Source organism: Phyllostomus discolor, chromosome 5 (genome assembly GCF_004126475.2).
Source record: "Phyllostomus discolor isolate MPI-MPIP mPhyDis1 chromosome 5, mPhyDis1.pri.v3, whole genome shotgun sequence".
NCBI classification, from domain to species: Eukaryota; Metazoa; Chordata; class Mammalia; order Chiroptera; family Phyllostomidae; genus Phyllostomus; species Phyllostomus discolor.
The window spans coordinates 14233501-14258220 of NC_040907.2; the positions used below are offsets into that span (position 1 = coordinate 14233501).

General features: G+C 48.7%; 2 protein-coding genes across 6 annotated transcripts in view; one reads left to right on the forward strand and one right to left on the reverse strand.

The window, feature by feature from the left end:
- Positions 1-19418, forward strand: part of KDM1A (lysine demethylase 1A) — a 46113-nt gene extending 26695 nt beyond the window's left edge. For both annotated transcript variants that reach the window (XM_028513773.2, XM_028513776.2), the window contains 13 exons: positions 246-327; positions 1188-1282; positions 5384-5526; positions 5897-5987; positions 7492-7626; positions 8286-8359; positions 9785-9896; positions 12757-12889; positions 14282-14469; positions 14887-15001; positions 17091-17218; positions 17862-18008; positions 18894-19418. In XM_028513773.2, the coding sequence (XP_028369574.1) occupies positions 246-327; positions 1188-1282; positions 5384-5526; positions 5897-5987; positions 7492-7626; positions 8286-8359; positions 9785-9896; positions 12757-12889; positions 14282-14469; positions 14887-15001; positions 17091-17218; positions 17862-18008; positions 18894-19079 (1629 nt within the window). In that variant the 3' untranslated portion in view covers positions 19080-19418. The remainder of the gene's footprint in view (positions 1-245; positions 328-1187; positions 1283-5383; positions 5527-5896; positions 5988-7491; positions 7627-8285; positions 8360-9784; positions 9897-12756; positions 12890-14281; positions 14470-14886; positions 15002-17090; positions 17219-17861; positions 18009-18893) is intronic.
- A 1270-nt stretch (positions 19419-20688) lies between these two features.
- Positions 20689-24720, reverse strand: part of LUZP1 (leucine zipper protein 1) — an 87162-nt gene continuing 83130 nt past the window's right edge. For all 4 annotated transcript variants that reach the window (XM_036025513.1, XM_028514006.2, XM_036025511.1 and 1 more), the window contains one exon: positions 20689-24561. In XM_036025513.1, coding sequence (XP_035881406.1) covers positions 24406-24561 — 156 coding nt within the window. In that variant the 3' untranslated portion in view covers positions 20689-24405. The remainder of the gene's footprint in view (positions 24562-24720) is intronic.

Sequence of the window (24720 nt, forward strand, 5' to 3'; positions counted from 1 at the left end):
TCACATCATAATTCCATACCTTTTTGTATGTCATTCATTACCTACCTCTCCCTCAAATAGTCTTCCACTTAAACTTCATTTGGTCTTTTGCCCACAGTGCTATTTACTGCATTCCATGTGAACTGAACTCTAAACTATAGCTTTCTCTTTTAATTACAAAAGACAGAGGCCTGGGATGGTATCATGCCAGTTTCTCGTGGTTAAAATAGAATTAATGATTTTACCTATTTAATTTCTGAAAACAGGATCGTGTAGGTGGACGAGTTGCCACATTTCGCAAAGGAAACTATGTAGCTGATCTTGGAGCCATGGTAGTAACAGGTCTTGGTAAGTGGTTCTGTGCTGTAATATACATCGGAGACTCATAAGTTTTCATAAGATTGTTTAAACTCATATTTTAAAGCCATAGATGCTGTCTTAAAATATATTAGCTTGGGATACTATTCTTGGTGAGAGATAAAAAGTCATTTTTCTGAAAGGATATATCAGTATGTACAAAATTTAAATCGTGCAGACATTTGAACCTAGCAGGTCCAGTTCTGGGAAATTATCCTAAGAAAGATAAGTAGTGGACCATGTTGTATTTGGAGATTTTATTTATTTTTAGAGAGGGGGAAGGGAAGGAGAAAGAGAGGGAGAGAAACATCAGTGTGTGGGTCCCTCTCAAGCGTTCCCTACTGGGGACCTGGCCCACAAACCAGGCATGTGCCCTGACTGACAACTGAACCAGTGCCCCTTTGGTTCACAGGCCCGCACTCAGTCCACTGAGCTACACCAGCCAGGGCGGAGCATTTTTAATGCAGTGTAGCAGAACATTAGAAACCACAGATTGGAAGATGAAATTGTTACACATGAGAACTATACATCCATATTGAGGGTGTCCACAGTTCATTATTAAATTGTAAAAACATTACAAAACAATGTGTGTTATCCTTTTGTATATGTATAGGTCTGAAATTTTATGCACATAGTATCTAGAATGATCTGTAATAAAATGTTAACTAACTTTGTGGGTTTATAGGTAATTTTTTGTTCTATGCTTACACATTTGTTTTACTTTGGGCAATTTTTTTTCAATATATATTGCACAAGCTTCAAGTATGTTAAATTTGAGTAAAAATGTTTTTGCTTGAGGTTTTGTTCTCTGTTCCCGGGTGTGCTGAGTTAACCGTCTGAATCCCTTCCAGGAGGGAACCCCATGGCCGTCGTCAGCAAACAGGTGAACATGGAGCTGGCCAAGATCAAGCAGAAATGCCCACTTTATGAAGCCAACGGACAGGCTGTAAGTTGAGGATGAACAGAACTTTTCCAGATTTTGTGGGTTCAATTGAAAACATTTTTGAGGAAAACGTGTGGGTGAATGAATTTACGCACATATACATATAAACTGAGGGCAGAAATGATGTGGTGTTTTCTGATTGTTCCGTCTGAACCACATAGGAAAGGATGATTATTGCATATATGCAGATTTATCTGCCTGTTTAAGCATTAATCTTCAGGCATTTAATGAAGGCTAGCTGGACAGTTAATCTTTTTGTTTAGCTGTGGCCACCGACTCCAAGAGACCTGTGTAATTGACACCCGATCCTTCCTTCCTTTGTCCTGTGCCTCCCATCGTGTGCTTCACTGTGTGTGCTCCCGTGAGCTCAGTTTTGTGTTTGTAGGCCCAGGTTTTAATGGGCCAGTAGCCGAATGGTGGTACTTAGCTGATGCTGTGGCAGGCATTCGTTGACCCCGATGCATAGGAGCTTCCTTTGCTTAGTGTGGCAGCAGCGTGGAAGTGGTACTCAGTATGAGAAAATGATAGTACTTGACAACTATATGACAGACTTAGACTGCGTGAGTCACCTGATTTTCACAGGTGAGCGAAATTCAAAAGTTTGTATTCAGTAGACCTTTTACCAGTTTCCCTATCAGGAGTAAGGGTGTGTACAGTCCCGAGGAAGAGAAGATTTGCTTTGTATATGGCAGTTTAGCTCTTGTTACTAAAACTGGTAAGATTCCAATTTCAGGTCCCAAGGACATTGTTACCCCTTCCTGTATACCTTGAAGTTTTATGGGGTTCATATCAGAGAAGGCAGACTTTCGAGGAATGCCTTTTGGTTCCCACCTCCCCCATTCCGGACCCACATTTCCTCCCGTGGTTTTGGGGGCGTGGAGTGGGGTGAGGGCACACCCTCTGGCGGAATTAACAAAATAGAATGAGGGATAAAAAATGATGACGTGGATGTTAACCCAGCAATTCAGTAAGTTTTCACTGCTCTGCGAAGATCTGTCTGCAAAGGGTACAGAGTAAAGTAGGACACCCCCTGCGATGGGAGACGCCGCAGCGTAGTGGGGCTTGAACACGAGTAAGTCTTTCCCAACGTGTTGTTGCGGGAATTTGCAGGAGTGTACAGGAGTGGAAAGAGGCCTGTAGTGGACTTCCATTTTTTCATTCCAGTCTTGTTTCATCTGTCCAGCCCCCTTCTGGGCCTGGAGTATTTTAAAGCAAATCACAGTCAGTCAGTCAACAGGATTTTATTGAACATTTGCCAAAATCTAAGCCCTGTTCTACGCACTGAAGGTGTATTCTCTGCCCTCAAGGAGCTTAAGTTCTAGTGACTCCAGGTGTCTTGTGAACTCAAGAGCATCAGCAATAATAACTGCCTTTAAAATCAAAGTCGTTTTGCCCCAAGCATATTACTCATGCATATTCCAGTAACACAGAGACAAGGCACATTAGCCAGGGTGAAGTAGAAGGATCAGTTGCTGCTGAGAAGCAAAGAGAGAGTCTCTGGAGGTGGAAGGGGGAGCATTTGCAAAGGTGGGTTAGGACTTTCAGCATGTGGCCGTGGAGCTCAAAACTTAAGTCTTTCCCTCCAAAGGCCCTCTCCGTCACATGCTCACACGGGTTTGTTGTAGATTTGCACCTGTATGTTGGGCTGGTGCCATTTGAGTTTTTGTCATTGAAAGCGCATGTAAAAAGTCAGGTTTTTGTGGGGATTGTGGGTGGACTGAAGGAGAAAGGGTAATGAATCAAGTGGGCGGCTCAGCAAACAGGGAAGAAACAAAAAGTCAGATTTGGTCCCCGTAACCTTGACAGTGTCCCTTTAAATATTTCTCCACTACCCACCCTGGACGCCAGTTTCTGAGCCTGAGTACTGCGTGTTTTTCAGTGTGAGCTTCCCTGTGTGACTGTCACCCTAGCTGCAAAGGTTAAAGCTTGTTTGAAGCGAGCCATCTGGTTGACGCTGGAAGAGCTGTAGTCTGTGCCATGTTCACCCTCGTGTATTGGCACACCCTGCCCTCCTGGAGAGGCGTGGGTGATGCCGTCCCTCTTGCTGCTGTGGCATGCCCTTGCCGGGCATTTCAGAAGCCACATGTAGGAATACCATCTCTTCGTACTCCATGTGTAGCCATGCACATGGCATCCCTGATCTGTTAAGATCTCGTAACTGTAGCCCTGGTCAGGTGGCTCAGTTGGTTGGAGTATTGTCCTGTGCACCAAAACGTTGTGGGTTTGATCCCCAGTGGGAGCGTGTACCGGAAGCAACCTATCGATGTTTCTCTCTTTCTCTTTCATAGGAGAGAGATCTTTTCTCTCTCTCTTTCTCCTTCCTCTCTCTCTCAAAAAAAAAAAATCAAACATATCCTTGGGTGAGGTTTTTTGGGGTTTTTTTATTAAAAAAATATCTCAGAACTGTAGATATTGGTTGAAAATGTAATTGTTGCCTTTTTTAAAGGTACACCAAATTTAGAGTTTCCAGAACCATCTTGTAGCATCATTGCAGGAATTACACCAAGCAAAACTTCAGCATTGCTTTGAGTATCACGACCATCACATCGATGAGGAAAAGTAACTGATGAGCAAGTAAATGACCTTCCCGACAAGATGGTCTCTTTCATTAGCTCTGACAGCTGTGTAGTCAGAACAGGCAGCGATGTCACCAAGAGCGCCTTTCTTTGGCCGTGGGGTTGGATAGGTGGTCATATGGGTTTGCTCCCTGAGTCCTAGGCACCGACCACCCCGATGCATAAATGGCACCAAGCATCCGAAGCCTGATTCTCTGCCTTATTTCTCTACATAAGTCAGAAGATTCTTGGTGGGTTTTATTTCTGAGGCTAAGGAGGAATCTCTAATTCATAAAGATTTCCTGATCTCTCCTATGTGTGATCTTTTAGAACCTGATGCTTTAAAATACACGTTTGACTGAATCAGTTGTGGCATCCATCGTATTTACAGTTTTAAAGGACAGTTGCAGTCCCTCCCCCTTTCTGTTTTTGGTGTACGTTGTACTTCCTGCTGCATTCTTTTTGCCACCCCCTGGCTCATACAGTGTCGCTGGTGTGATTTTTCAGTGAAGGGGCAGAGGCTTGTGCGTCAAAAATATCTGTTTAATTGGGAAGGACAAAAACTAAGAGGCAGAGTCTTACTGTGACGATCTTGTCCATGACCAGTTACCGCTGCTCGGAAAGGATCACGTCTCCTTGGCCTTGGTGTTTATAAGAACTTCAGTGTTTTGTTTTCTCGTTGCCAGTTTTAGGTTGACTGTAAAGTGAAATTCATATTTTAAGTCTCATTTCCCAGTTGATGCCCAGCTTATGGCAAGAGATGTTTGCATTAGACATGCTTCTTCCTCCCTGCGCTGCCGTCATGAATTGCTTTGGGGCTGAATTGAGCAGCGGCAGAGGGATTCAGATTGGCTGACGGTGTCGGTGTCAGCGGGCAGGGCACAGGGGGGCAGGAGAGTGATGGTCTTGCAGCTCGATGCCCTGCTCCGCAGTGTGTCCTCCTCCTCCACGATGGTGAGCAGGCCTGTACCTCAGTCACTCACAATCTGAGCTTGGAAGTTCAACTCTGAACGTAACTGGTGCTTTAGAACATCATCACTCTGCAAATTAACAGCTTACTAATAACCGTGAGTTTCACTTCTGTGTTCCCTGCTCCCATCTTAAATTCTGTCATCTTTGAGAGGAAGCAGATACTTCAGGCTTCTTGTCTGTCCGTCTTGCCCTTTTTCTGGAAGGTCCTCAGGTGTTTTGACAGTTTTTGTTCTCTGGGACTGTTCTAGCTGTTGTGTGCATGTCCGCCCAGCTTTCCCAGTGCACGGCAACTCCCCCTAACCCCAGCCAGCATCGGTGTGAGCCCGGGGGCTGTTCACAGAGGCGGAGTCCCGGCTCGGAGTGCAGAATCGGGCGAAGAGGGAAATAACAATGCCAAGAACGTGTCATAGTTCATTTAGTGGGACTGACCCCTTCATAGAAAAGAAAGTTTGAATCACTGTCCTCAAAGGTTTCCTTTGAGATACATGTTTTGACCTTTTAATCTATACAGCGTTTGTTCGTGGATGGTTGTGTTTAGTCTCATAAGGACCAACTCTGCTATACTTCGGCTTTTCAGGTTCCTAAAGAGAAAGATGAAATGGTAGAGCAAGAGTTTAACCGACTGCTAGAAGCTACATCGTACCTTAGTCACCAGCTAGACTTCAATGTCCTCAATAACAAGCCCGTGTCCCTCGGCCAGGCGCTGGAAGTGGTCATTCAGTGAGTACTCGGGCACTGCTTGTTGTCTAGCGAGTTCCCTTCAGAGATTGGCTTTCTTTGTTCTAAGTTTTCCATCAAGTCTCATTTGAGCTAATTTTCGCTTATTCTTATGTGAAATAGTTAAATCTGACAGTAAAACCATTTAAAATAATTATGTGATACATAAGGCCCCTCTCAATACTGAAATCCACTTTTATGGCATTAAACTGTATTTAACAGCCTAGAAAATAATTTGCCACCTGCCAACTTTCTTATTCCAAAGTGTTAGAAATTTTAGTGGGCCTTGATACTCTTGCATGTTTTTGATGGATACCAGTCTTACGTCGCAAAGCTGGCTGTGTGACCAGGGCACACCGATTGTCTCTCGTAGGTTACAAGAAAAGCACGTCAAAGATGAGCAGATTGAACATTGGAAGAAGATAGTAAAAACTCAGGAGGAATTGAAAGAGCTTCTTAATAAGGTGAAATTCTGTTTATTTTCCTTATAGCTAAAGGTACATAGGGGGAAAAAAGTCTTCAGGGGTGTCCAGCCTTTGGCATCTCTGGGCCACACTGGAAGAAGAAGAGTTGTCTTGGGCCACACATTAAATACACAAACACTAATGAAAACTGATGAACAAAAAAAAAAGTCTTAAGTAAATTTACGATTTTTGTATCGGGTCACATTCATAGCCATCCTGGGCTGCATGTCGGACACCCCTTCTTAATTTAGAAATTTAAAAAGCCCTGGGACTCTTTACTCTTAAGAAAAAATGACTATTCAGAGGCACCGTTTCAGCCCTGACTGGCGTGGCTCAGTGGATTGGGTGTCATCCCGCAAACTGAAAGGCCATAGGTTCGATTCCCAGTCAGGGCACATGCCTGAGTTGTGTGTGCCAGGTTTCCATTGGGGGCGTGCGAGAGGCAGCTGATGGATGTTTCTCTCGCACATCAGTGTTTCTCTCCCTCTCTTTCTCCTTCCCTCCCCTCTGTCTAAAAATAAAAATAAAATCTTAAAAAGAAAAAAGGTACTGTTCATCCATCAGTCTTCAGTGTGGCATTACTGGTAAACTGTGTCAGGTTCCCTTTGGCTATTGCAAAGCTGACCCAGTGACCTCTACTGAATTCTGGGACGAGAGGAAAACCATCTGTCCAGGGGTCAGGCTCCCCCGATCAGGACAACAGTCAGCAACCAGGACAACAAGTCATTGCCCTGATTATTTCACTTGTGCCAAATGTTGTATCTGTTGAAAGCTTTTTGCCGCCACCATCCAGAGCCCTGGCACCAGACTAGGACACTGTTTGTTTCTCCTCATCCTGCCAGCTGCAAATACACCACCAGCCCAGGGAGGAAATACGAAGTGGGACAGCCCCCATGGGGGTCGTCACACAAAATCTGGGTGCATCTTATGACCGGGCTCTTGCCTGGCTCACTGTGTCTCATTTCTTCATATCGCTGAATGAAGAGGCCTCTAGCGCTCCTCCGTCGTGATCGCGAGCGGACGAGACGGAAGGAGTGGCTGGGGATCGGCTGGGCGGCTGGGCCCTGTCTCACGCTTTACCCGCCACCCAGTCCTCTGTGGTGCCGCCGGACACCTGCGGCTCACCTTGGGAATGGCGCCTTAGGGGCTTTGTGTGCTGACTTGACCTTCCACGTACTGAAAAAACAAATCACGGAGGTTTGTTTTCCCTGGAAATTATTAATTTGTACATGTGTATATAATTTTTTTATTAATGGGACACTTCTAGTTCTACCATTTGTTTTGGAACACAGAACCAATCTTATCTGCTCATGATGTGATATATCTGTATTGAATCATGTAGGATTTTTCTCTGTTCTAAAACGTGATGTAGGAGAGGTATGTAGGAATTCCAAGGACCTATTCTGGTTCAATATAATAGTGTTCTAGGCAAGGAGCCAAAGCACGGGACTTAGATGAATTATGTTGCTGTCTGGAGTGGTAAATCTGTGTTTTTACCTTTTAGATGGTAAATTTGAAAGAGAAAATTAAAGAACTCCATCAGCAATACAAAGAAGCGTCTGAAGTCAAGCCACCCAGAGATATCACTGCCGAGTTCTTAGTGAAAAGCAAACACAGGGATCTGACCGCCCTGTGCAAGGTGTGGTATGCGTGCCTACGTGCCCGGTTGGTCCTACTGGGAATCCCAACAGTCAGACCTGAGAAACTCTGGGCAGGAGAGCGCCGCTAGCCAATCACAGGCGCCTCTAGTAAGAAGAAAACGGTTTGATACACAGGAGCCATGGGGTTAGCTTGGTTTGGGATATACTTTTCTACAGAATTCCTACTTCATCTTTATAATCCCATCCTTTAGCTTACTTACATCCCATTTAGCCTTTGGCATAGTCCATCGCTGACAGTTTAGCATAATGATTATGAGCGTGGACTCAGGTCATCTGGAGTCACACTGTCTGGCTGAAATCCGTAACCTAGGATCGCCTAGCCACGTGACCTCGGGCTCCCTGACGCCTCGTCTGTGACAGGGTGTTAATGCTGACTCCCCGTAGGGGGTCCAAGGTGCTCATTCCATCTGGGGACGCGGTGCGTGCACGGGAAGCGGTCGTCGCTATGCCCCCCACCCCGGTCTTAATTCCAGGCTGTTACAGCTTGTCTCCGGAAACACCCGTCGCCGAGCCCTGACCCGGCCTTGAGTAGATATGACCTGGGCAGAGATGTGGTCCGGCCCTGACATGTTGTGGAGTAAATAACTAGGTGGATCTCTGACATGTCCAGATCAACTGGTTCTCTTAATTTTATCAGGAATATGATGAGTTAGCTGAAACACAAGGAAAGCTAGAAGAAAAACTTCAGGAACTGGAAGCCAATCCCCCGAGGTAAGAAGAGCAGACAGATGTTCAGAGAGCCGGCTTTTACTGTTCTTTCTGTTCAATATAAAGAGCCATGGTTTTCCTCATGCTCAGTGAGTGGATGGCAGATTATTTAATGAGTGGGAGGTACTTGTGCGTGTGGACTGCAGTTTACCCTTGAAAACACAGGTTTGAACTGCTCACTCGAGTGCACTTGGATGTGGGTTTTTGCAGTAAACATATTGGACATTTTTTTTTGAGATTTCAACAATTTGAAAAAAACGTGCAGACAACTGTATAGCCTAGAAATCTAGAAAAATTGTGTCATGAGTGCATAAAATATATGTTCATATTTTCCTTATAATTTTCTTTTCTCTAGCTTACTTCATTGTAAGACTATAGTGTATAATACATATAACATACAAATATGTGTTAATTGATTATTTATCTTACTGGTGAGGCTCCCTGCCAGCAGTAAGCCAATGGTAGTTAGGTTTTGGGGTCGTCGAAAGCTAACCCAGACATTCGGGGCAGAGCAGTGTGGGTGCCCTTTACCCCAAGTTGTTCAGTGGTCACCTGTGCTTCTCCTGAGCGCTCCCAGATCCTCCCCTGCTCTATCGTTTCAGTGTGTGAGGGTGCCCTGGAGCCTCCAATACACTGTTGTTAGGAGTGCATTTCTCCATAAAATCTGCTATTTGAATGAAAGTGTAGTGAATGAAAATTGTCATCTTTGCGTGGCCTAGAAGGCGGTGTTGCTTCAAATTCCCCTAATTCTGGGGAGTAGGAAAGTATGACACTCTTATTTCCGTTGGGTTTTGACAGTGAACACTTATGTGCTGATACTGCACTCCATACTGCTTCTGGCCTCCAGGTACATCTGCTCTGTTCTGTAGTCAGGAGTGCCCATGCTTTCTTCTTCTTCTTTTTTTTTTTAAGATTTATTTATTTTTAAAGAGAGGGGAAGGGAAGGAGAAAGAGGGAGAGAGACATCAATGTTTGGTTGCTTCTTGAGCGCCCCGTACTGGGCACCTGGCCCACAACCTAGGCATGTGCCCTCACTGGGAATTGAACCAGTGATCCCTTGGTTTGCAGGCCTGTGCTCAATCCACTGGGCCACACCAGTCAGGGTCCATGCTTTCTTTATAAAATAACTTTTTTTTAGTATGAATATACTTTCATAATGCAAAGTAACCATATAAAAAAGTCTCTTTTTTTCCAGACAAATGAGGACTGATTGTAATTTGCTTTATGTAGTGAACTTGGCAGTGCCCTAGGCACATTACTAAAGGGATTAAAAAACCAGATCAGGTTCTACTTTTTGACTTAGAACTTCATGTAAGGAACAGTCCCAGGTGTAGATGGTCACATGCTCATGAGGTCACCCACATCAGCCCAGTGAGCATAATAGCAAAGTCCTTTAATAACCCTGTGCTCCTTGTTCTCATTTTGCAGTGACGTGTATCTTTCGTCGAGAGACCGACAAATACTTGATTGGCATTTTGCAAATCTTGAGTTTGCTAATGCCACACCTCTGTCTACACTCTCCCTTAAACATTGGGATCAGGTAAAAAATTTTTATCATTTATTTGTTGTATGCCTTGGAAAGGGCTCTTAAGAGAAACTTTGTACGTGTGCTTTTCAACAGCTTTATTAAGAAAGATAATTTACATGCAATAAAGCCTACCCATTTTAAGTGAACAGTTTAGCTTTGCCAAACTATGTAGTCACGGACCACCACAACAGTCCAGAAGAGAACATTTTCACCATCCTTAAAGGTTCTCTCTTGCCCTTTTGAGGTTCTTCATTGCTGTGTGTGTCAGCATTTTGTTCCTTTTTGTTGTGTACTCGCCCGTTATGTGTCTGTTACATGGACACGTCACAGATGGGCCTTTCACTGGCACATGTGGTCGTTGCCATGTCGGGCTGTGAGTGACTGAAGCTGGTAGGAGCGTGAAGCTGGTCCATGTCTTTCTCTTGGATAAATGTCTAGGAGTCAAACTGCTGAATCTTATGGAAAGTAGATTTTTATAAAGCTTTATAAGAAACTTCTAAACTGTTCTTCAAATTGCATTCCCACCCGCCAGTAATGCTTGAAGTTCTGGTTGCTCCATGTCCTCACCCTCAGCACTTAGTGCTGCCAGTTTTTACCGCTCTGGCCACCCGATACTTCCTCGTGGTTTTCATTTGCATTTCCCTGGTGACCTGACGTGAAGCATGTTCGATGTACTCACCATTCATGTGTCAGTTCTTTGATGAAAAGTCTTTTCCTATCTTTTGCCCGTTTAAAAAATCTGGTTGTCCCCTTGTTAAATTGTGAGAGTTCATTATGTTCTTTAAATTTGGATCCTACATGTTTGTCAGATTTATGTTTTACACATATTTTCTACCAGATTACAACTTGCCTTTTTTTATTTTCTAAATGGCATCTTTCAAAGAGCAAAAGTTTTCAATTTTATGAAGTCCTATTTTATTAACTTTCAGGCTTTGTGTTTTTTGTAAAATCCTGAAATTTTTTTTGCAAATCTTTGCAAAGATTTTTCTCCAGTTTTTTTCACGAAGTGTTTTTCATGGACTTTGCTCTTATGTTAGGTCTGTGATCCATTTCGAGTTAATTTTTGTGTATACTTAGAGGTGAGTGTAGGATTCATACTTTCCTATATGATTATCTAATTAATTGTTCTAACACAGTCCTTTTTCTTCATTTGTCTTGGTGCCTTTGTTGAAAATCAGTGAACATGTGTGAGTCTGTTTACAATTACTTTTTTCTGTTTATCCATATTACACTATCACGCTGTTGATTATTGTTGCTTTGTAGTATGTCTTGAAATCCAGTAATGTTCTCCAACTTTGTTCTTTTTTTAAAATTGGTTTGGCTATTTTTGGTCTTCTGTGTTTCCATAAAAATTTACAATTGGTTTATCAATTTCTAGTAAAAATAACTTCTGAGATTTTTACTAGGATTGCATTGAATCTACAGATCAACTTAGAGGGATAGTCCCCTTCATGTTGTCTTCTTACCCTTGAACGTGATGCGGTCTTGTGCCACATCACTAAGTGTGGTGGGGGCGGCCTACCCTCCAGCTGGTGAGAAGTCGTGGTGTTTCTCAAATAATTGAATGGACCAGTCTCTAAATCTCGGACTTCAGCCAGAATCAAGACTGACTGTATATAAGTAAATATTACATTTTTACTTATATATTTCTGTTTTACATTTTCCTAATAAGATTATTTTGATTCTCAGTCTTTAGATTATACCTTGGTGTTCTTTAGTATTTGAATTACAATGAGGATTGAATTTGTTAGTTCCCAGTTTCTTTGTGGTTTTGCAGTAAATACTAAATTAGACCCTTGCAAGTAACTGATTTGTCATTTGGAGTTTCAGTCTGTGTCCATTTGCTGCTGTGTTGCATTTTTCAACGTGGGTGGTTTGAACTGGTCGCCCGGGGAGCGGGCCTGTCAGTCACTGAGGAGCAGTGAGGCTTCTGCTGCTGGCCCGTGTTTTTATCTCAGTCCTAACACGTGCGGTACATTGTCTCCAGGAATTTCTTGAAATTGGAAATACTGTGTAGCCTCAAGAGTTTCTCTATATAAAAGAATTTTCAGTAAATTCAAAGAAATAAGATCATTTGGGCCCTGACCAGCGTGGCTCAGTGGGCTGGGCGTTGTCCTGTAGAGCGGGAAGGTCGCTGATTCGATTCCCGGTCAGGGCACAGGCCTGGGTTGCGGGCCAGGTCCCCAGATGGTGGCGTGCGAGAGGCAGCTGACTGGTGTTTCTCTTCCCATTTTTCTCCCTCCCTCCCCCTCTTTCTGAAAGTAAGTAAATAAATAAAATTTCTTTAAAAAGTCAGGGAATTCTTTAAGGCCAAATCTTGACTTTACTATATTAACTGTCTTGGGCCAATTTTTATAATTCTAGATTGCCTTCTCTACTTCAGCCGTCTCTAGTTTTGGAGTCTTCCTCAACTTTAAGACCTGTAAGCTTAAGGAATAAAAACTGATTTTGCTGTTAGGTAGAAGAAGATGCAATCAGGATAGCGACTCTGCTATCCCACCAAGTCTGTATGCATTCAGAAACCAAGCAAAAGCTAGATCTCTGATTGTATGGGTCTACTGAATCAGCCTCCTTCCCTCCTCCAGCACTCATGAATAGTCTGGGCCTGGTGATCAAAGCTCTACCTAAGAGAGAAAGAAACCGCCCTGATTTCACTGTCCAAAGATAGCCATTGTGGACATTCTGACATTTTTTCCTTTTCCCTTCAGTTTTCTGGGGCATCTGAGGCTGAATATGGAGTGATTGTTCTTTAATTAGCATATTGACAGTTTCCACCAACTGCTGCATTTAGTGTTATTTTACAGAACTCGGTATAAAGGGCATAAGTTAGACTAAGAAAATGTGAAAATAGGTCCTTCTCTCTCCTGCGTAGGATGATGACTTTGAGTTTACTGGCAGCCACCTGACGGTGAGGAATGGCTACTCCTGCGTGCCTGTGGCCTTAGCAGAAGGCCTGGACATCAAATTGAACACAGCAGTGCGGCAGGTTCGCTACACGGCGTCAGGTATGTCGCTGCGTTGCCGGGGAGAGAAATCTTGAACTCTGAAACACAGTACTGATCTTTTATTGGGTTTGACCTGTAGAAAAAGTGTTAGGTCATTTCCTGATAGAATGTCTTATAAACTACAACTCTGAATCTAAAAATTTGCATTTACAAAAGGATTGAGACCACAGAATATTTAGAAGTTCCAGCCCCTTCACTGTGTAAGCCAGAAATGAGAAGTAGTTTTAATTTCCAAATTGTGCATGGACTGAAACCCTAGAATCTGGGCCCCTAAGCGTCCAGTGGGTCTCCCCCTGTTATTCCACCATCTTGCATCTTGGCCTTCGGATCCATGCTGGCTTTTCCCACTCAGATGGACGAATGGCCCAGGCCACTTTCTCGTCCCGAGTGTGGTCCTGCTAGTAAGCCGACTTCAGACTGCCCCGTTCCTGTGGCAGGAGGCTCAGTGCTCACTGCTGCTGGTTTCAGGCCCATTTAATACGGAGTTCAGAGAGCCTGTTGTCCCGCCCACCTTGGAATAAATGACCCCGACCTCCTGTGGTGACTGGCCACTCCTCTCCCTGAGGGCCCTCGTGATAAGTGCAGGTGTGGCCACTGCCCTTCATGGCCCCTGTCCTAGAGTTTCCAAAATCACCACAAGTGTTTTTTTAAAACCGCTGAAACAGATTTCCACTTAAATTCCCTTCAGAGGCAGGTTTTAACCAACGGTGGTGAAAAGATCCACAGCCTTGAACTAGCCCTTTGCTTGCTGGTGACGGGCAGTGAGAGCAGCTTTGGGGGCCTTCTCTCTGGTTCCGTGAGCATGGAAAACGGGCGTGTACTGAGATCTCGTGCTTATCTGAACTGTTTGTGTGCACAGATAGGCACTCACTGAGGAAAAAAATCCAGCACAAATGAGGACGCACAACATTACTCATGGTCAGCTCTGAGCTCATGAACTGTCAGGAATAGCAGGCCCCGCGGCTCGGAGCCGCAGCCTTAGGTTTGTGCTGCAGGCTTCCGGTGTCGTCGTCTCCCGGTCCTTTAGAGAGCGAGCCCCTGCCCGCAGCGGAGGGGGTGCTGGGTCTATTGGGACAGACATTTTACTCTGAATTTTGGTCCGAATTTACTTAGCTGTGATAAATGATCAGGCCCTTTTAGTCGTCCAGAAGGTCACCAGAAAGGTAAAGTAGTATTTCAGTGAAGATAAGGAAGGAAGTCGACTATTAGGTTGTGAATCCTGGCACTTACTACCTTTGTTATTTCATTTCTGCCTCCGTTTTCCTCTGAAAAATGGGTAGGACCGACCTCATAGGCAGACTTGTGCGAGGAATGACCCGGGATGGGGTGGAGCTTGCCGCGCACTGAGCGCGCCCCGCCACCAGTGAAGCCTTTCCCCTCGGACCCCTCTAGGGTGTGAAGTGATAGCCGTGAACACGCGCTCCACCAGCCAGACGTTCATCTACAAATGCGACGCGGTTCTCTGCACGCTCCCCCTGGGTGTGCTGAAGCAGCAGCCGCCGGCCGTTCAGTTCGTGCCGCCTCTCCCCGAGTGGAAAACGTCCGCGGTCCAGAGGATGGGATTCGGCAACCTCAACAAGGTAACCTGCCCTCGGCACCGGCACCGGCACCGCCCTCGTGCGCCTGCGCGAGTGCCAGCCTGCCCGCCTCTGTCTGCCCGGACGGGAGGGGGTTTGCGCCTTCATGCACTTCGCTGTGCCCTCGGCTTCCGTGCGCGTGAGGCCTGACCGTTCGTTCACTTCACTGCCCAGTTACACCTGAAGTGTTCGCGAGAACTTACTGCTCTGGGGTCACTTTACAAACCCAGGCCCATGAAGAGGAGGCTCTAAATGTCATCCATCCTAAGTAACGCATTTGTAATAGGGGTTTCGAGGCTTGTGTTGAGAGCAGAGTAGAAGAATTTAAGTAAGGTCTGAAGAAGCACTTCCTGTCAGGCACAGTGTGCTGGAGGCCGTGTTCTTGGACCCCTCACCAGCCCTGTGCTCCCCGTGTGACAGGTGGTGCTGTGTTTTGACCGGGTGTTCTGGGACCCAAGTGTCAACCTGTTCGGGCACGTCGGCAGCACGACCGCCAGCAGGGGCGAGCTCTTCCTCTTCTGGAACCTCTACAAAGGTAAGCGCTGTCTGTCTGGCTGGCCGTGACCTCGCTCGTCCCCCACAGGAACAGAGGAGTAGGAATGTTCCGTTTTTTCTCGGATAGATGTGTCTTCATTTTTCATTTACTCAACAAGCAAAGTCCCTTCTAGGCGCTGGGGGCGTGGGGAGGAGGGGAAGCCCGCCCTCCGGGAGCCCACGGCTGACTGGGGGGCCCGGGGGTGGGGGGGGAGTCGCGCAGGCCGAGAGCGGCGGCGCCGCGGTGACCGCCGTGTTCTACCGTGTGTAACGCGCTCCCGCACATCGTGCGCACCCGTGTTTTGGGGCCCAAACTTTCAGGAAAAAAATCTTTCATTTTAATTTTTTAATTCAATTATTTATTTATATTTAGAAACAAAACCAATTCTCATATTCCAGGGTATTATTTTGCATATGGACGTTGTTACTACTTTCTAGAGTTACACTTTTTACACAAAAGCATAAATTAAAAATTACACTTACATGGATATGGAATTAGTACTGCCTGTGTATGATGCATGTCCTTATTTTTCCCTCAAATACTTGGGTAAAAAATTGAGCATTATGCATGGCAAACACGGCAGATGACGGGGAAGGCCCAGAGCGCTTCAGAAGAAAACGTAACAGGAAGGACCGACCCCGCCAGGAGGGACAGGCCCAGGAGGCTTCCTGGGGGGGAATTTGTCTTCCTTACGCTCAGTCTTGTGTGCGGCTTGCCCCAGATCTCTGATCGCTTCACTTAGAATGTATTTGTGAAACTCCTGCCTTCTGTTGTGCGTTCTGCTTTGGATTGCCCTGAATCCTGTACAGAGGTTAAAAAAACCGTATTTGGGCCCTGCCTCACCGCAGGAAGGGAACGTACGACGTGTGCTGTGCAGCAGCGTCAGGAGGCACGGCCGCGGCCGTGCAGACACGCCAGCTAACAGTTCGATCCCGCCCCGGGTATTGCCCTCCCTCCCCACTGCCCGACACCGGGGCATCCTTCCCTGGGCTCACGGCTTCCCCACATCCGAGTGCCCTTCCCTCTCCCCGCCCAGGCCACCAAGTCCTGTCCGTGCCAGCCTCACCACCTCTGTCCGACCTGTTGGTGTCCCTTTTCTGCTGCCACCTCCCAGTCCGGGCCCCTCTCTCCTATCACCTGCTCAGTCGCCAGCAGCCACTGGCTGCCACCCCTGCTTCTGTCTTGCGAGGGCTTTCCCTGGTGGGCGTGCCTAAGGAGGCGCACGTGATTGGGCCCTCCTCTGCCTCAGCCTCCTCGTCGTTCTTCCCTCGTACCCCTCCACTCCCTGGGCGCCAGCCACCCTTGCTGCTGTGCTAGCATCCCGGATGCACTGTGCTGTGTCCTGCTGCAGGGCCTCTGCCCGGAAGTACTGTGCCCGGGGTGTCCTTGTTTTTCTTCTCTTCCTTCCAGGCGTGGCTTCCTCTGCCCTTCAGGTCTTCACCTAAGTGTCACTGTTTCAAACAGGACTCCCAAGATACACATACCTCCACTGCTTCAGATCTAAATTCTCTGCATTTTCTCTGCATCCTGCATTTCCCTTCAGTAGCTTCTGTTACAGTTAATACTTATGTATCTGTGGTTATTTATTTTGAGTGTCTCTTTATCTACGGACTATACGGTCTAGTCTATAGCTTTCACACCCCAGCATCTACTCCTGTGCCTGTCACATGCGCCTGCTGCATGAGTACTTACCAGATGGGTGAGTCGAGGTGGTGATGGGCTTGGCGGGGCCCGGGTTAGCTAAAAGGGTGACCCTTGTCATGGGCTGTGCCCAGTGGTCAGGGCTGAGAATCCTTTGCCTCAGTGGGATACTTTTTCTTTTGTTAACAAGGTGTGACGTTACATCTTCTGGACTTCCATATTCTGCAGAGTTATAAGCTGTGAAGTACATGGGTTATACTTCACTTACTAAAGCTTGCCCGCACCCTTCTGGGGACAGATTTCAGGTTGCAGTTGCAGGAACAGCTCGTCTCTGGCACAAGTGGCGCGTGGTCTGACTGCTGGCCATCAGACTTCAGAGCACCAAGAACACTGGGTTCTCGGCAGAAGTCTGTAGGAAACCCTGGAATTGTCCTTTCTGTTCCCCCAGCTCCAATACTGTTGGCCCTGGTGGCAGGAGAAGCTGCTGGCATCATGGAAAACATAAGTGATGATGTGATCGTGGGCCGATGCCTGGCCATCCTCAAAGGGATCTTCGGCAGCAGCGCAGTGCCCCAGGTGAGTGCGTGGGCGGGCGGGGCAGGCGGCTGGGCCGGGCTGGGGCGGGGCTGACGGATCCTCCCAAGCTGCAGCCCAGTGCTGGTCAGGCCGTCCTTGGCCAGAACGGAGAGGGTGTGTGGGTTTGCATGAGTGCTGATGTCGTTTGGAGTCCGTGCTGTGAGCGTGGGATTCAGAAGGTCATTTGCTGCATTTGTCTGCTGGCCTGTCGTCTCTGCTGTTGGAATCCTACACCATCCCACCCCACCTGTCCATCCAAGGGGCCAGGCTCCTTCAGGAAGTCTTAAGAGAATCTCTTGAGACTTTTTTCTATTCTTCAGGCCTACTGACACACAGACCCTTACGATTCCTTTGAGAAGAGGCACATTAATGCTTCATGTGAGCTTGTGGAAGAGAATTTAAGTCCTGGGTAGATCTGTGGGTTCACGGGCAAGGGTACAACGTGGAGGCTTCCTTGCGTTCTGAAGGCATTTTCTGTCACCTGTTTTAAAGCAGCAGCATTCACCCCTTGGCTGACTCCCATGTCTGTCGCCTCTTCAGCTCTCACTAGTGTCCCTACTCGTGACAGCCTTTCCACCTTTCGGAGATTCCTGGTTTGTCCTTGGTGTCTAGTGGTAACTTCTGCTCGTGGGTTTCTCTTTAGCCCAAGGAGACGGTGGTGTCTCGCTGGCGTGCTGACCCCTGGGCCCGGGGCTCCTACTCTTATGTGGCCGCAGGATCGTCTGGAAATGACTATGATTTAATGGCTCAGCCGATCACTCCCGGCCCCTCCATTCCCGGCGCCCCACAGGTGAGAAACAAACTGTACGTGGGCTTATTTGGGAGGAGGCCAGTGTTCCAGGATCTCAGGGTAAAAAGTGCCTCTGTTTCCAGATTTCCTCCTGTCCGTGCAGCCTTTCAGATAACCCAGAGCAGAGGAAGAGGGAGGGACAGTGTCATTGCGTCAGATTTCTCACGTTTTGGCTTTGTAAATCCAAACAGTCCGTGTTAAAATGGAAGAATTCAGAGGATAAACCAATTCATTACTTTTTCCTTATTCAGATCTTGGTTCCTATAAAACAAAATCAAACATTTTTAACTCCACCCCACCCCCACCATTTTGTAAAGGCTGATAGGACTGTTGCGGGTCCCAATCACTCGGGGCCTCCAGGGCACGCCCCTGAGAGGTGACCGTGGGCCCCTGTCTAAAGGATGCCTGGCCCAGCTCCCAAGGGTAGTGCGTGTTCCTCAGGACCCTGTGGCAGGTAAGGCCGGTCTGCGCTGGGAGGCAGGTGCTTCCCAAGTAGGAACACGCGCTGTGTTCTCCACGGTTCCGAGCGGTGAGGACCCACCCCTGCCCCTGCCCAGCAGGTGCCGCATGAAGCAGAGGAAGCTTGAGAACTGGGTACCCCAGTGTTTAACTTGTCAGTAAGAACAGAGACAGTGAAGCATTGCTCCAGAGCCACGGCTGGGCTAAGCTCCACCTTCCCTTCCCTACTTCCGTCAGTTCTGAGAAAAGGCCTGCCTGAGAAAAGGCCTGCCGATGGGGGAGACCCTTTTTGGTGAAAAGACAGGAAAGGGCAGGGGGTGGGGGAGTCAGCTTCAAAGGCCAACAGGAATTTGGCCATTCAGACAGGAGAGTGAAGGTGTATTTGCAACCTGCTGATTTTCTCTTAATATCTTTTTCCTGAAATAGCCAATTCCAAGACTCTTCTTTGCTGGAGAACATACAATCCGTAACTACCCGGCCACAGTCCACGGCGCTCTGCTGAGCGGGCTTCGGGAAGCAGGAAGGATCGCAGACCAGTTCCTGGGGGCCATGTACACGCTGCCCCGCCAGGCCACCCCCGGGGTCCCCGCGCAGCAGTCACCGAGCATCTGAGACCGGTAGATCGACCAAGAAGTTGTCGACGTGTGTGTCCTTGGCCGTGTAAGCAAGGTTCTCTTAGCAATACTAGGTTCCTGGAAAACCCGCCCTGGCCCGGCCCCGGGCTCCCGAGCAGCCATGAAGTCCATGCGGCCGGGCAGAGGTCTCTCTGCCGGTGGCGGCGGAGGCTGCCTGCCTTGAGTGATGCGGCGCCAGAGGGGGCAGCGCTCCCCCGTCCGTGGCCGTGTGTGTGCTCTGTATAGACTGAGGACGAGCACTATGAGAGGACACCCTAGTCTCTTGGTGTGTGATAGTTTTTTTAAGAAATATTTTGAGAATAAACTTCATATAAAATTAGTCTTATCTTTTTTATTCCTGTGCCCTTATGTCAGAGCCGCATACAGGACAGCAGTGCTGCTGCTGCCTCAGAGATGCTGATTTCACCCCTGTTCGCGCAAAGAGGAAGTCTACAGAGGGGGAGAGGGTTTGGTCAGGTCGGATGACAGGGGGCGGGGGTCCTGTAGAAGCAGCAGGCTTCCTCGTCTGGGGGGGTACACTTCCCCCACTGGGATTGGGGGTGACCGAGCGCCAGAGTGTGAAGTGGCAGGTCAAGTGTGTGGACATTGGGCAACTTCGAATTCTCAAGGTAAAACACAACACCAAGTTTGCATGGGCCTCTGGCGGAACGTTCTGGCTTTCTTCTCCAGATCTCCTCCACGGGCGTGGGCCTCAGCTTCTGGTGGCGTCTGTATCCTTGGCCCGTGGCCCTTCCCTCCCGTCCAAAAAGCACATCACTCCGAGCTCTGCTTCCCGATGTCACTGCCTGGCAGCCCTTAGGTCCTTCTTCTGTCTCTCATGGGGATACTTGTGACTTCCTTTCAGACCCACCCAAGTCTCCCCCACCCCAAAGTCCTCTGTCACACCTGCAGAGTCCCTTCTGCCACGGAAGGTAAAAACTTGTACTGAATGGTGTGCCTACTGCTTCTCCCCAAGGGCTCTGAACAGACTAACTGCGCGTGTCACTTGCTTCTGGAAATCGGATTTCACTTGTATCGGCCAGTCCTTCCCTAAGTGAGGTTTTGTGTACATCGGTGGTCTGACTGGAGAGGGCTTTTCCCGCAGGCTGGAAACGACAGCGGCGGAGGAATCTCGCACACCAGGACCAGGGCAGCGGTGGGACTGAGGTACCGGCTGGGCGAGAACAGCACGTGGTGGAAAGCAGATGGGCTTCGGAGCCCAGCTCTGCCATCAATACTGTTAGCTGGGGCCAGGGAAGGGGCGTTTGATCAATGTTTGGTCAAGTGGTAAGTGCAGTGCTTTTAAGAGTTTGTTTAAATGCAACAGGTGGCATAGGCAGCTTGAGAGACCATTGTTTTGTGTGTGACAACACAGCCTAAAAATAAAATGTACCAATAAAATAGATGCTATATGATTCTAACTCCAATTCAGCCGGGCTTCTAGGCATGTCCTTGACTAAGCCCCGGCTGTTTTTTCAGTCCTCACAGCACTAGTCGGCTGAGAACGCTGAAGTGAAATACACTCGCTGTAGCGGTCGGTGCACAAGAAACAGTTGTGTGCAGAGGTGGCGTCAACAAAAAGTGGCATCACTGACTCACACACAGAGCACGTGGAAACGAGGGAGTTTTATTGGTTACATATTGTGCTGCAGAGCCAACAGACAGCATTAGAGCCAGAGGATACATGCAGACAGGCAGCTTCAACTATACACATGCACCCAAGGAGCCCTGAGTCACTGCTCACGGCTTTGCCCTGGTTTCCAGCAGCAGGGTTCCGGCCTCCTTGGTCCCATGCCTGGAGCAGGAATGTAGAAGCTGCTGCGCCTGGACTCCAAGGGGCGGGGGTGAGACCCGAGCACCTGCCTGAGCAAGTAAGTGTGGGACAACAGATACTGACGCCCCTCGGCAAAAGGGGCCTATAATGTATTAACAGTTTTTGAGGGCTATTTCCCTAGCCCTCCCAATCTTTAAAATACAAAAAAATAGACTTTATTCTCTTAAAAATACATTCCATTCAGTACATGTTCTGAGCTGTGAAGCAGCAGGAAAATAGGGCCCCTTTCCTATGATCTTGGTTGTGAGGCTTTTGAGAACCCTGTTCCCCACTCGGGGTATTCAAAAGTTAATCCCTAAAAGCAGCTCTTTCAAAGCAGTCTCGAACAACAACAAACCACGCCAACAAAGGCAGCTAGGGACTGCACCAGAGGCTGGGTCCCTACTCCTTTACTGGGAAGCGGTAGCACTTGGCACTCACCCTCTATGATGTAAAGAACTAAAACTGCCCCAGGATGACAAGTCCAAGATCAATATAGACCCTCTCACACCCCATGAGAGGGGGTTGATTTATGTGCAAGTTTGCCTGTGGCCAGGGTCGGAGTCCGTGGCCCCACTGCAAATCCCTTTAACCCACATTGTAACTGTTTCATTGCCACTCAAAAGCAAGAACAGCCATGGTTTCCTCTCGCCTACCACCCCTGCAGCCTTCCCCAGTTTCTCTCTCAGGATGGTAAGGGACCGGAGAAGGACCAGCTCCTGGCATTTAGCCAGCTCTCCTTTCTCCAACCAAGCAGCCTGGAGTTGCCAGGCTCCCAGCTCCACTAGGAACCCTCCCACAACCATCCACCTGCCAGCAAAACTTAGGAGCGCTTGAGCCAAGCTGCAGAAAAGGCTTGTCATAAAAGTGGGTTTATTGGCTGGGACAAGGAATATTTGGCTTTATTAGACAACTGTTCAATTACCAGGTCTCCCCTCGTTTTGGATGTTTCCTCCAGGGCCCTGATGGGGAGGCCTGGGTCCAGACGGTCTCACCGAGGTTGCTTTTCAGAAACGTGCCTCCCTACTTGGGAACGTGAGAGCCAGCCTTGCCAGTCACTGGAAGCCCAGGGTGACTGAGCGTCCAGCCTTCACGGGCTATTACAAATGGTATTCTCCGCAAGGCCGAGCACATGTTTTTAATGTTTTATAGAGGTTCTAGGAAGTGTGCAGATGAAACAATATTTATCCTGAAATAACTATTATGATCAAACCCTATTGCACTCAGATTTTAAGATGGCAGTCCCAGCAAGAGGGCACCACAACGGTCCCTCTTCCACAGAGCATTATGGGAAGTGGCAGATGTTGATGCTGCTGAAATGTGGAAAGATCCAGACTTTGGCACCAGGAGGTACAGCACCAGAATCCAGGGCCCAATGCCCAAAGAGGAGAATCATCGGCCAGCTCTTCGAAGGCATGGCTCGGCACCCTTCTGTTCCCACCAGTGGAGACGAGCCACAGACTTTGATGCTCCCAGCTGACCTCCACAGGGGTCGGTTTCCCTTGGACTGGCAGAGCTGCCAACCAGTGGACAATGGCAGGGGGGCTAAGGGAGAAGCTGCAGCCTTGAACAAGCTAGTGTCTGGCCAGTGACCCAGGAGAAGCAGAAGAGGTTTTGAAAACAGCATCTGAAGTTGAACTCTGAGGCAGCAATGTGAAGGAAAGGCAAGCCACAGGACAACACCCTTAGATTGGCAAAACTCCAGAGAACGGAAATGAGCAAAACATCCCTGTCCGTGAAAGTAAGGAAGGCGTGCCCCCAGCCCCCAGGACCGCCAGGTCTGGTGCAGATGGGGGCGGGGTGCACACTGGTTCCCACGCTGAGTGGAGGCGGAGGAGTGACTCGAGAAGCACGGGAACAGGAGGCACACCCACTTGTGTTACGGGAAGTGCAAGCCAGGAGATGCCGTGTGGCAGTGGGCAAGGCGCTGGTGCCAGAAAGGGCCGCAGAGACCATTTAATCTGACCCTTCCATTTTACAGACTGGAAAAAGGAGGCCAAAGGCAGCTTCTCTGAGCTCGAACTCATGACATAAAAAGGGCCCAGAAAAGCAGTCAAGGGCAGCGAGGACACATTCCCCAAGTCCGTTCGGATGGCACCTTCCAATGAGACCTACCGCACCCCCTCCCCCTCCAATGGGATGATGGAAACAGAAGAATCTTAGGCTGCCAGATTCAGGCCCCTCATGAACCAGCCACTTCAAAGCACTTCACAGCCAGGGAAGCCACGGCGAAGCACAGCACCCTGAAGGCAACCCGGCTTTCCTGACTCCTACGCCAACGCGCTCTCTCTGTGAAGGGGGGTCCCTTCTTCGAATCGAGAATGCTACAGGAAAAGCAGTGTCAAGATTATAAGTTCTTTTTAACTTCCCCATGTGAATGGTATTAACTAATCAATTTTTATTGGCTTCCTGAAGTTTGCTACGTTTTGGAATTGCATACACCTGGGGCCCCTGGTGAGCACGTGTCACCTTTCCTCCGTGAGGTCATGGTCTGCAGAAATCAGGGGCCCACTTCCGCGGGAACGCGTCAGCCTGGTAAAGTGCGCTCCCTCCTCCACGGGGGGGCGGAGGAGGAGGAGGAGGAACAAAGCCCATGCCTCTCGCGGAACTATTGCTTTGTGGAGTGGGGGAAGGGGAAGCGCTTCTTCCTGTCCACCTTCCCCTTTGCTGGGCGCTTCCTGGAAGGCAGAGTGTGCTGGGTCAGGCCCAGTTCAGTCTGGGGGTATTCCGAAGGTGGAAACACGGTCAGCGTGGAGTCTCCAGCCACAGGAGAGGAGCAGGCAATGCCAGCAGCATTATTGGTGCCCGAGGACGGAGACGCGTGAGGTCTGTGCATCTCCAGGTGCCTTTGGAAGGTGAGCTGAGGGCTGGGGTTGGGGGAGAGGTGACGTCATTCCAACAGGTGGGTGGGTACCCGTGTACTCTGCCCCCAGAAAACTGGTTAGCAAGGGGGCCCGGTCAGAGAAGTTTCCATGTGAAGTGTAGTCCCATAATCCTTTAGAGGCAGCACAAACGTCTTCAATAAGTCTGAGGGACTCCAAGGGGGCAAGAAACAGAAGCCCCCGGATGGAGCGGATGGCTGGTAAGTCTTAATGTAGGTGCTTGGGCCCTAGGGCAGACAAGGAGCGAACTGGATGTGGTGAGGAGACTGAGAAATCAGAGTATTAACCACAAGGAAGGGGCTACAGTTGTATGGTGGGGATATAAGGAGTTTCTATCATTCCCTATTTGGGGACCACAGTGGCCCCTTCTACCTGGGGGGACAGGGCAGGGACAAGGAGGTCTCATGCATCAATCAGGGAAGCCTGGGTGACTGTCCAGCTTGTAGTTTCTGATCCCCTCTGGCCAACCGGCAGGAATGACCTGAGCCACAGCCTGGCTCTCTGCCACAGTCTCCCAGCCAAGGCCTGGTGTCCTGCCTGGTGACTGGCCCGGGGCCCCACCTTCACAGGAGGGGAAGGGGGGAGAGCTGAGAAGCAGGGGAGGAGACGACACGCCTCAGCCCGCCGGCTCAGTTGTCCTCAGCGCAGGGCCTGGCTGGCCGTCTCCGTTCCTCGGCCTGTGCCTGCCCAGGCTCCGCCGGCCCCGGCTTCACGGGCAGGTCGGACCGTTCCAGGGAGTTGTGCGGTCGCCTGTGGACACCGTGTGTGCAGTCCTCGTCTTCCTCCTGCGCCAAGAAATTACAACAGTGAGCTGTGGAGGAAGACACGGTGAGTGACGAAGCTGCCCTGGCTCCGCACCCCCGAGGGCCCCTCCAGCCTGACGGGGAGGCGCTGCACAGACAGACAGACCCCAGCGTGACGCAGAGACACGTTCTCCCCGAAGA